This window comes from Cetorhinus maximus, chromosome 8 (assembly GCF_964194155.1).
Source record: "Cetorhinus maximus chromosome 8, sCetMax3.hap1.1, whole genome shotgun sequence".
Taxonomy (NCBI): domain Eukaryota; kingdom Metazoa; phylum Chordata; class Chondrichthyes; order Lamniformes; family Cetorhinidae; genus Cetorhinus; species Cetorhinus maximus.
The window spans coordinates 35999204-36011423 of NC_135886.1; the positions used below are offsets into that span (position 1 = coordinate 35999204).

General features: G+C 43.2%; 1 protein-coding gene across 5 annotated transcripts in view; it reads right to left on the bottom strand.

The window, feature by feature from the left end:
* LOC144683557 (uncharacterized) overlaps nt 1-11943 on the bottom strand; it is a 107668-nt gene extending 95725 nt beyond the window's left edge. For all 5 annotated transcript variants that reach the window (XM_078546689.1, XM_078546688.1, XM_078546687.1 and 2 more), the window contains exon 1: nt 11718-11943. In XM_078546689.1, coding sequence (XP_078402815.1) covers nt 11718-11755 — 38 coding nt within the window. In that variant the 5' untranslated portion in view covers nt 11756-11943. The remainder of the gene's footprint in view (nt 1-11717) is intronic.
* Between the last annotated feature and the right edge of the window lie 277 nt (nt 11944-12220).

A 12220-nucleotide genomic window follows, 5' to 3' on the forward strand; every position in this document is an offset into this window, starting at 1 on the left:
AGAGTAATAATGGGAGGAACGAATTCAAGGTATAGGACTCAATTTATTTCTCAATTTCCCTATTACACTTTTCCTTGACCTTGCATATTTCTCATAATGAAAGATCGCTATCAACAAGAAACTGAAATATTTTGCATATGCTGGAAGGGCTTGTTGCTATGGTAACAAGTTGGCTGGAGTAGGCATGTATAATGTATGCACAGAATTGATACAGCACCGAATGAAGCCATTTAGCCTGTACTGTCTATGCCAGCTCCCCAAAGAAGAGATTTACCTAGTGCCACTCCCCTGCCTTCTCCCCGTGGCCCTGCTCATTCTTCCTTTACAGGTAATAATCCAATTCCCTCTTCAATGCCTCAATTGAAACTTCCTCCATCATATATTCAGGCAGTGTATTCCAGATCATAGCCACTCATTGTGTGGAAAGGTTTCTCCTTGTGTCTTCATTGTTTCTTTTGACAGTTATCTTAAATCTGTCCCTTCATGCTCTCAATTCTTTCACCAATGGGAACAGTTTCTCCCTGCTACCCTGTCCAGGCCCATCATGATTCTCTATCCTCTGCTCTGAACCTTCTCTTCTACAAGGAGACTTTTCCAATCTATCTACATAAATGAAGTTCCTCATCCCTGGAACTATTCTCGTGAATCTTTTCTGCACTCTCTACAATGCCTTCACATCTTTCCGAAGTGTGGCACCCAGAAATGGATGCAATACTCTTTTGAGGCCTAACCAGTGTTCTGTATAAGTTAAACATCACTTCCTTGCTTTTATACTCTATGCCCCTATTAATAACGCATAGGATGTTGTATGCTCTGTTAACCACATTCTCAATCTGTCCTGCCACCTTCAATGACTTATGCAGATATACAGTCAGGTCCTTCTGATCTTCCATCCCCTTTAAAATTGTACCCTTTATTTTATATTGTCTCTCCTCATTCTTCATACCAAAATGAATTAGTTCACACTTCTCTGCACTGAATTTCATCTGCTACTTGTCCACCCATTCCACCAACCTGCCTATGTCCTTTCGAAGTTCTACACCATCCTCCTCACAGTTCACAATGTTTCCAAGTTGTGTATTATCTGCAATTTTTAAAATTATGCCCTGTATACCAAGGGCTAGCTCATTAATGTATATCAGGAAGAGCAAGGGTTCTTACACTAACCATTGGGGAGCTCCACTATAAACCTTCATCCAGTCCGAAAAGCATCCATTAACAACTACTCTCTGTTTCCTATCAGTCAATTTTGTATCCACATTGCAACTATCATTTTTTTACTTCAAGACCTCTAACTTTGCTCACAGGTCTGTTGTATCAGGTACTTTTTGAAATGCTGTCCATGTATGCCACATCAACAACAGTACCCTCACCAGAAAACTCCAGCAAGTTAGTTTAACATGAATTGCCCTTAACAAATCTGCGCTCCTTTTCCCCCTGCATTTTCCCAAGTGATTATTCATTTTGTCCCAAGTTATTGGCCGGAATTTTCCCCTCCCGCCATAAGTTCCATGGTGGGAGCATGAACCCATAGTGTTCTCCAGCGATGAGTAGGGTAGGCAGTTACGCGCAATCATGTGCTCCCCGTCTAATTAATTATGCAACACGTCTCATTGCAGAGCAGGCAGGAAGCCATGTACCCTGTCATGTTCAGCCGCCATATTTAAAAGGCACCCAGTGTGTCAGAACATCGGGGCACTGAGATGGCTTCGCGAAGGCACCAAACACCAACTCCACACTTCAGTGATGCCTCCCTGGAGACTTTCTTGTGGGCCATGGCCGACAGGAGGGATATGCTCTTTCCCAGGGGTTGGAGCAGGAGGCCCACACGACTCACCACACCGGCCTGGGAGGAGGTCGCCAGGGTAGGCAGTGCCACAGGGGTGCAAAGAAGGACTGCCCCGCAGTGCAGGAAACGCATGAATGATTTAATCCGCATTGCCAGAGTAAGGGAACCTTCTACTCTCTGAACTCACCTCACCTTTTTTCTGAATCTGACCTGGACTTGGGTGTCAATGGCAAGGCCAGCATCTATGTTGCCCATCCCTAAAAGCCCCTCGCAAGACGTTGGAGTGCTGCCTCTTTGCCCCACTGCAGTCATGTGGTCTGCTGGTAGGGAGGCAACTGAGAGTTGCTGACCCAGCCACACTGAAGGCACAGCCATTTGGCGTGGGGGTGACGGAGGTGGGGGGAGGGGGGTGGTAGTGACCCGGGTAGGGGATCAGAGTCAAGGGAAACTTAGGGCAACTTGCAGATGCTGCTGATGTGCCTCTGCCAACCTTGTCTTCTAGCCGTTGGAGCTTGCGGGTCTGGTGACTAGTAGCAATGCATTGTTCACTTTGTACACATAGCTGCCAATGGGCCGGTGATGGAGGGACTGAATGTTGAGGGTGCTGGATGGGGTGTCAATCAAGCGGCCTGCTTCATCCTGGATGGTGTCCAGCTCCCTGAGTGCGTTGGAGCTATACTTATCCAGGCATGTGGACAATATTCTCTCAAACTCCTCACTTGTGCCTTGTGCATGGTGGTCAGAATTTGGGGAGTCAGGGGTTCATGTATTAACCATAGAATTAGCAGCACGTGACCTCCTCCTGCATCAGAAGTGCTCACAGTCCAACTATCCAACTTTATGCAGGAGAACACAGCGCACAAAAGGCGAGGGAGGGAGAAGATGGGAGGGGGCATGCCCAAGATCCAGTCCCTCACACAATTTGAACAGTAGGCCGCTAAGCTGGCAATGGAGGACCATGACTGTACCTGTGCCAATGGCGAGGTCGGCTTTCCCCAAGCATCTAGTGAGGATGCATGCTTAACCTCTGAAAATAGATACCTTAGGATGATGCTGTGTGCAATGTAGGAGTCAGCCTAGGCTGTCACTCATTCTCTATTCTCTCCACTCCAGGTGCCAGTAGGAAGAGGGGGAGGCCAGTCCCTGCCCCAGCCCCCAGGACAGCTCTGATGATGATCAGCACTTCTTCGCACCTGTACAGCCATCACAGTGTTCACCTGCACCCTCCAGCAGCCAAAGAGACACACACCTCAGTGGGTGATATATCTAGGTTAGGCTCAGGCTCACACTCTGGGGGTTACCTCACAGGCACGTGTCCACAGCAGGAGGAGGCAGTGAGAGCCAAGGTCTCTGGCACTCAGACAACTGCTACAGAAGATGCCCCTGCTAAAGTCAGAGTCAGATGATGAGCCTCTGGAAGCGGTTGTACAAAAAGTGCTGGAGTATCAGCAAGATGCAGTGGAACACCAGGCAGAGGTGTCAGAGGCCCTCAAAAGACTGGCATGAGAGATGGAGCAGAGTGTCCACATGCTCTCTAATGTCATGGCTCTAGCATGTGAGCACGTGGAGGTCTCCAAGGGGAAGATGGCAGCTGCCACAGAGACACTGGTCCAGCAGAATGTGGAGTTTCTGATGTATATGTGCTCTGACCTGTACTCCATCGCTCCAGCCATGGGCGAGCTTATGCAGTGGCTAGAAAAGAGGGAAACAGTGCACCTCAACCTCCCTCCAGGAGCACCTTTTCCTCAAGCAGTCAGGGTGAGGCCCTCGGGCACCCAGAGGGAGGAGGGGCACCAGGCGGACACCCCTGGACTTCCACCCAGGACATTCCAAGGGCATCCATGATCCTGAGTCCCCGCTGGCTGTGACCCCATCAGCTCCAGCCTCTGAGACCACTGAGGGTGCTCCTGTCCCAGAGCAGGAGACCCAAAGAAGGCCAGGGTCCCCCAGGCCTCGGGCCTCCAGGGGATGCCCGCCAAAATCATCAGAGACAAGAGAGAATAGTAGTCAGCAGGCTGCCTCCACCTCTACTGTGGATGTCGTGGAAGCACCTAGACATAGTGGTAGGGAAGAGAAATTAAGAAATATGAAGTTAACACTGTATGCAGTTTTAGCACCTTTGTAAATGCATTAATCGTTACATTTCTATATTCGGATAATTGAAGTCCCCCATTATAACTACTTCATAATTCTTGCACCTGTCTAGTTTTTTTGCAAATTTGTTCCTCTACATTTTCCCCATTAGTTGGGGATCTATAGACTACATCAAGCAATGTTATTGCACATTTTTGTTCCTTCGCTTTAGTCAAATAGATTTTTTTCTTGACCTCTCTGGGACATCTTCTCTCTTTAGCACTGCAATGTTCTCCTTAATCAATACTGTTACCCCTTCCCTTTCCTTCTTTTCCTATCTTTCCTGAAGACCTTGTATCCAGGGATATTTAATACCCAGTCCTGCCCATCTTTTTAGCATTATCTGTCAAATGGGTCACCAACTGCTACTGATGGGTACCTAAGGCAGGAGCAGACATCTCCTTTAAAAGATGGATATTACCCCAATGGATCAGAAGAGAAAGTTCATGTGTTACTGAATTACACAAAACAAAAAGTCCTAGATTTCATCCTGTTGAATGTGTTGATCCTAGCCAACATGATGACAGGAGTAATACAATGGGCTTAATCAGCCTCTCTTAGAAGGGCAAGTGTAAGCCATTGTTCCTGCTTGTGGATTGCTATACATTGACATGTGTGTACATGTGCATGTGTGGAGCCTGACAAAAGTTTCTAAGTAAACTCAAACATGAAGAATGTTTAGAACTTAGCAGCAAAAATCTGCACCTTTGGGAGTGGTGAGAAGAAAATCACAGATAAAAAAACAAAGGTGAAATATGAAAAAGAACAAACAATATGCTGCTGGTTTACACTGGTTGCCATGCTCCAATACAGATTTTCTGCAGAATGGTCTCACGCAGCCATCTCTTTCCTTCAAACACGGAAAACAGAAAGCAAAAGTTTGGATTTTCCTTACGTGAGTTAATATATCATTCCTTGTTCATTAATGATGTAAGGGGAGGGGATTGTACAATACTATGATATTGATTTCTGGGTAGAATTGTGTTGAACTTGCTAGCCTTAAATGGACTATAACAGCAGAATAATAACATCCAGAAACTAAATGAGGTATTTGATGCAAAATGGTAAAGGTCATTCACCAGAAGTGTCAGCTTGATTCAGTAACCACCGCTGGTCAGAAGTTTTAGGTTCAGCCTACAGAACATTTCAGAACTTGAGCAGACACTCTAGACAGACAGTATTGAGGAAACGATGCATTGCTAGAGCTCTTGTCTTTCAGATCTGAGATCCTGTCTGCTTGTTCATGTGAATGTGAATGTAAATATGGTGCTATTTGAAAAAGAACATGAAGTTGTCTTGGTGAACACTTGTTCCTGAAACAACACCATCAAAAACAGATTAACTGATGACTTATCTCATTGCTTTTTGAGGGACCTTGCTGTATGTAAATTGCCCACTACATTTCTTACAAAACAATTATGACCACATTTCAAAGGCAATTCAATAGTTGTGAAGTGGTATGGTGGAGATGTGATAGGCAATAAATGAAAGCAAAGGTCCCAAATTTCCCCTGGCAGTTCCACTGCATTTGGACCAATGAGTTGTGCCTACATCCTCAAAAGGTGTTTACAGCTAAATCCACCATAAACTGTGGGGTACGCTAATTTAAATATTGATTGGTGGTTTTGTAGTATGAGCAGAATATTATAATCAGAGTGCTTGCAAATCTATTTTATGAAATTAGAGAAACATAGAAACACAGAAACAGAAGTCGGCCATTCATCTCCAGTTTGATCCACATTCAGTTTGATCATGACTGATCAGCAGGTTAACTCTGTTATCTTTGATTCATATCACTGTTACCTAACAACAATCTATCAATCTCAACTGTGGAAATTTCAATTGAAATATCCAGCAGCTATAACCTTCTGAGGAAGAAACTCCCTTATTTCAGCCTTTATGTGTAAAAAGTACTTCCTGATTCCATTTCTGAAGAGTCTGGCACTGCTGTTAAGCTTGTGCCTTCTTGCACTATGTACTTGCACCAGAGGAAATAGTTTCTCCGTGTCTGACCTATTAAATCCCTTTACCCTTAATTTTTTTAAACACTTTGATTAGATTACCCTTCAACTTTATAGTCTCAAAGGAATACAAGCCAAGTTCATGTAAGCTGTTCTTGTAATTCAACCGTATCATTTTGACGTTCAATGGCATTACCATTCCTGAATCCTCCACTATCAACATCCTGGAGATTACCATTGACCAGAAACTGAACTGGGCCAGGCATATAAATATTATGGCTACAAGAGCAGGCCAGAGATGGGAATTCTGTGGCAACTAACTTACCTCCTGACTCCTCAAATCTTGTCCACCATCTATAAGGCACAAGTCAGGAGTGGAAAGGAATACTCTCCACCTGATGAGGTCTGACCATTCATCACTTAATGATCTAGATAAGGGCAGGCAAGCTAACACACTGATCACCCTCCCTTTTTTTCCTTTTCACCAACACACTTTTCACCATCTAAAATTAAGACCAGCAAGAATAGCCTCTGCACCATTTTTCTGGCTAATAAAGTTGTCTGAATTTTAGGAAGGAGAAGTAACAAAGATAGCATGGAATTTCATGGCCAAGGTCTTTCTTCTTCTATAGTCTGGAAGATTTAAGGTTAAGAGAAGATTCAAGGCACATCTATACCATGATACCTTTATGAATATCTGAAGTAATTATTCCAGTGCTCTCTGCATTTGAATCTTAACTGTAAGTGAACTGAAGTCTATGCAGGTCCTGGGTAGCAAATGTTCCTAATTACTACCTATACACTGACATCAAAGAAAGAAATCTAAATGAAGGCAGTTGGGATAACTTTAAAACTGCTATCCCCCGCCCCATAAAACTCAGTTCTACATCATTCATTCTCCTGCAGTCCAGGGCAATATGCTTCCATTTCAACAGGGGACTCTATATCAATCTCATGCAGTGCTCTGAAGGGAAAGGAAGTTTTGTATCCAAACACCCGCTTTCCTGACAGCCTTGAGAGCTGCTCCATCCCCTGTCCATAAATTCCCATTCCATCATCTTCCTTCCCACATCATTATGCTTTCATTCTTGTTTAAGCATCTCCCATTCTAAGCCGTGGAAGGACATGTTCAAATTTGAACTCAGAAGAAACTTTGGGCATTCACAGAAAACATTCAAAAGTTTCATGGAAATACTGACTTATTTCTATTCATAATTGTGCTTTGAACAGATTAGTTACATGTAGTGAGTTGCCTGTGTGTAAGGAGTGGCTTTCCATACGTGTTTGAAAGGCCAATGTTATCATATTAACAACTACCTGCTCAATTCCTGAAATAGAAAAAGCTAAAACCACAAAAAACTGTTAAAGGAACATCTTACTCACTCAGATGATTTTCTATAGCTGCAACAATACCTATACATCTTTGCAATGCATTTTAAGTAATATGTTACAGTAAAAATATTAACACAAGTCTTTTGTAGTTCTAATATGAAGTGACTTATTGGATCTCTGGCTGAATTGCGACACATCCAATTTACAAAATTAGTCACCAGCTAAGAGTAAGTACTGTAATGCAACTTTGATTTTCAGTTTGTCTTATACAAAGGATGCATCCTGTTCCACCTTCTATAAAAGGTGAGCTTCCACATGGCACCTTCTGTGTATAGGTAGCTCAAGTACCAATTTGCACTGCTCATTGGATCATTGGACGCATTATGCATATAGCATAAAGCTTTAGGGCAGGCGGGTCTGGGAGCGGTTGCGAAACTGACTGCTGCCCGCAATCGAGCCCACAGAGTGCTGCTGGTGTGGGGGCGGGAGGAGGGCAAGCGTGGAATTTTGCGCATGCACATGGGTGCACGCACTGAAAGCTCCCTGAAGGCGCAGAGCTGCCTCAGAGAGCTGAAGAATTTTAAGAACATAATAAAAAATTTAAAGTTGTTAAAAACAAGTCACCTCATGTGACTCTGTCATATGAGCTGTGACGTGTTATAAATGAGATTTAAATATTTTTATTTTATTTTTAATTCCTGTTGGAAACCTCATCCCACCCATGGATGAGGTTTCATAAAAAGTCCAAAGGCCACCTGGCCGATTCACCTGCCGGGCAGCAAAAAGCTTTAATTATTACTTTAATGGCCTTAATAGGCCTGTTAATTGTCTGCGGGCACGCTGCCGACTCTCGCGCATGTCCACTGAACGAACTATCGCGCGAGTGCGCAATCACATTGGGTCGCTCGCCCGACGTCATCACGCATCATTTTACGTGTCAGGCGCATGCCCGCGCGCTGAGAGAAAAATTCTGGCCTTAGTTTCAAGTGACCTGCCCTGATTTTACCACTTTGATTTGATTTTGTTATTTTACTTTGGTTTTGCTAAACTTCCTGATGTTCAACGTGATTAAAGACAGGCGGATCCCACAATCGGCCCAGAGCAACTTAAAATAAAGTATTTAAATTTGACTTTTCCTTTGTTAATTAGAGTGGATAAACACTTCCCAAATTTTTATTGGTGCCCTCCCAGTTAACCAGGAGCCTGAAAAAATGCTCCCATGGGATTTCAATCCAGCAGGCCACTGCAAAGAGGGACTAAGGCTGGGATTTTGTCAATGGCGTGTCACTCAAGACATCATCACCAGAACTGTGTACCACTTTTATTTTCTCTCCTTTTGCCATTTCCCACACATTTATAATTAAAATTCTAAGTGTCAGAAGCACACGGACATAACGGGGGGACAAGATTTTCATTGGTGCGTCTGCGAGTGGCTTATTAAAGAGCCTCCTGGTCAAACAGGGAAGCTCTGCATCACAGCCATAACTTGCCTGCCCAACTCCATTGTCATTAACATAAGACTTGGGAGCACAAAGATGGCATGGGTGCTTTTCAAAATTAAATTTCACTTGTAAATATTTCACATTATATTGGTTTCACTTTGCTCATGCGTGCACCATCGTTATTTGTTGAGGCCAACTTCAAAGAGCTAACCGTGCTGGCAAACGCTTTGATGGTTACAGGGAGTTAGGGACATTTTCTTTATTGTGTAAGAAACAATGGTCAGGATGTTCCTGTCGGCGAGCTGGGGGTGGGGCCCACTCGCCAACGGGTAAAATGGTGCGTGGTGACGTCGGGCAGAACCCCCGACATAACCGCGCCCCATTTAAATTTTCAGGTAGGCGGGGGCTCAGCAGAATCAGCTGTGCGCCTGCCGACCTGTCAATGGCCAACTGAGGCCATTGGCAGAGTCATTAAAGTAATTAATGGACCTGCCCGTCCAACCTTAATGTTGGCGGGCAGGCCAAGGGCCCTGGCGGGCATTAGGAAAAGCATGAAACCTCATCCACGGGCAGGATGAGGTTTCATGTAGGTTTTTAAAAATTTAATTAAAGTGTTTTTAAAAGTTATGGACATGCCCCAACTCATGTGACAGTGTCACGTGAGAGGACATGTCAAGGGAATTTTTTTTTTCTATTTTTCAGATTTTTAAATGTACAGCCGATCTCCCTGAGGCAGCACTTTGCCTCAGGAAGATGTGTGCGCTCTTTCGTGTGCATGCGTGAAAGAGCACACTCTTGGCTCAGGGAATCCTCCCCCTCCCGCACAAGGAGCACACAGCACTTCACGGCGGACATCACGCTGGGCAGGCCTTAATTGGCCCGCCCATGTGAAATGGTGGCACTCCCCTAATTGAGGGCGTCGATCAGAGGCACCTCTTCATGCACCCGCTCTTCAACTCCCCCCCTGCCGACCGGGGGAAAATTCTGCCCAATGTTGTTTTTTTGCATTCACTCTTTATTGAATGTTCATGTTAGTGTCCAGTGTTTTACTCAACATTTAGTGGGGCATGGTTGAACTTGCAGGCTCTGCTGGCCCTCCTTTCTATACATTGTAAAGGACATTGTCTGAGAGCAATCTCAGCAGGGGTAACTGAAATGTTGTAAGTGAACTCAAAGCCCTGTAAGTGTTCCGTCAGCCAACAACCTGAGATGGACATGCATTTGGATAGTACTGACACTGCCCTTTAGGCCCCTCATTTTCTCACCTTGACTGACTGTCCCCACCATGCCGCCACTCCACTCCACCACACCTAGGACACTAGGCCTTTCTCACTTCAAATCTCCATGCTCCCGACCCCAAACTCAATCCTTCCCTGGATCCCTCTTCCATTCCTCCATGCCCCTGACCCCACTCCATGACCCTCCTTACCACTGACTCACCCTTGCCAGTTTGAAGTCTCCATGCAAGCTGCCATTCTCCTGCTCTCATCCTTGGCACCGTAGAGTTAAACAAGGAAAACTGTTGACCTTACACACAATTGCACAAAGCTGACTGATACATGCCACCTTAAATGATTATGAACCGGATGACTCAAGATCCTTATCCACCGCTGACCTTATCTTGAAGGCAGGATGTAACTTTACAAGGTTTTATGCTAATGAGTATTCACGGAATGCAAATATATCACATGTATAACTCTGGCACAGGCCAGCATAATGTTCAACACGCAGCAAACACGCTACTGACTTTATCTTTGCATCTCAACCCGTTGTCAGGAAATCAAAATTCAAATCCCGCCTAATTAAATCATCTCGCACCCTTGTGGGATCCATAAAATGCCCCCTTACTGTACAGACACTCCTCTTACAATTGTCTACATTTAATTCCATCCACTATTCCTTACTCCCATTCATATAATTTCTTTAGGCACCTTTGAATGCCATCAAACTGCCCTCTGCTAGCCACTTATAAATAATTTAACGGGTTCAGTAAGTTTTATATTATGAGAAGCATCTTCTCATCTTTTTTAATGGAAACAGCAGGGGACCTAGAGCATACCTGTACTAACACAGCATCAATGTTGCCTTCCTTATAAATTGCAGTTCAGGTAGTGCTGTCAATCTTTATGCAATGAGAGTTAGTAAAAATATAAAGAAAAGCAAGCGACATGTGGACTACAATGCTAAACTCTTAATGTCGGTCTTCAATGAGATTCCAGTTAGATTTTACTCGATTCAGGAAAGGCAACTGGGGAAGAAGAACTGGGATGATAGGCTCGAGATCTTTGTCCATGCCAACCAAACACAACTCCAGATATATCTGCCAAGGAACTGCCTCAATTCAAGATAAGTGCAGGCAGCATACTTCCTGACAAAATAAGACATAGGTACCTGATATGAAATGAAGAAATTACAGGATCATTTAATATTAATAGTTACATTATAAACAGTGTCAGGTCTGTTATTTAATAAAGCCATCTAGAATTTGAATCGCAAATATGTATAGTGATATATGTGTGATAATCTGTTGTTTTCAGATCTGTTTGTGCTTGAGCAAATCAAAATAAATTCAGGACTCTCAGACTTCTGTAATGACCACTTATACATCCATTATTCTGTAAGCTATAATTAGAAGGGAAAAAAAGATGTGTTTGGGCTAATCATACACGGAGTAGCCATTGTGAAAATTTTCCAAATAAACAGTCTGCAGACCTCAGGTAGTTGCTTACTTCAATAGCAAATCTGCAGGAACAGTTACAGAAAAGATCTTTTAAAAAAGTTCTTTCACTTTATGTTTTTGTTTAGACAGAAAGTTATTTGCCTGTATATCGTTTCTACTTTGTTATCCTATATGCCTGAAATTCCACCAGCCTGTACATTGTAAAAGGCAGGACAGACATAATATACAGCATTCAGTTTTCATTTCCTTTACATTTACATCAAACTACAAGGTGCTAGACTTATTTTTCACTTTATATTTCTCACAACAATTATCCTGCAGCATTCAAGTGTAAATGTATACGGAAGTCGTCAAAGTGTTAAATATTAATAGACACCTACCTGGAGAGAGCAGTCCAATTTTTCCTATTAAATGACATTTTGTCCCTCAGGCTTTGTTAATCCCGTCTCTAAAAGAACTCCAGTGTTAACTTCTATACTGTTCCATATAGTTTAACAACTGTACACACAATGAGTAAATAAACGTTCACAGTTTTTCATCTGCCAAATAGTATTCATCCAGTAAGTGAAGTGCACCTTCACCCTAGCTTGTTAGTACTCCCCTGCTGTGGGGGTCACGTGGTTCTTATCAGTTGTGTTGTATACTGTAACTTACCTATTAGCTGCACCATATAAAATCTGACTGTTCCAATAAAGCAAGGTTAAAATTTTTCAATTAAATACAAATGTCTACAAATGTTAACTTAGTAATGTAAATTAATGGATGAAATGAATGGCTTCTGGGTTTATAATTGTCCTTTTCTGTTTTTAAATGTTTATATTCAAAACAATTTTGAACTGATAGAGGCAGAAATATGGCAGTTCAGAAGTTACTTTTATTTATT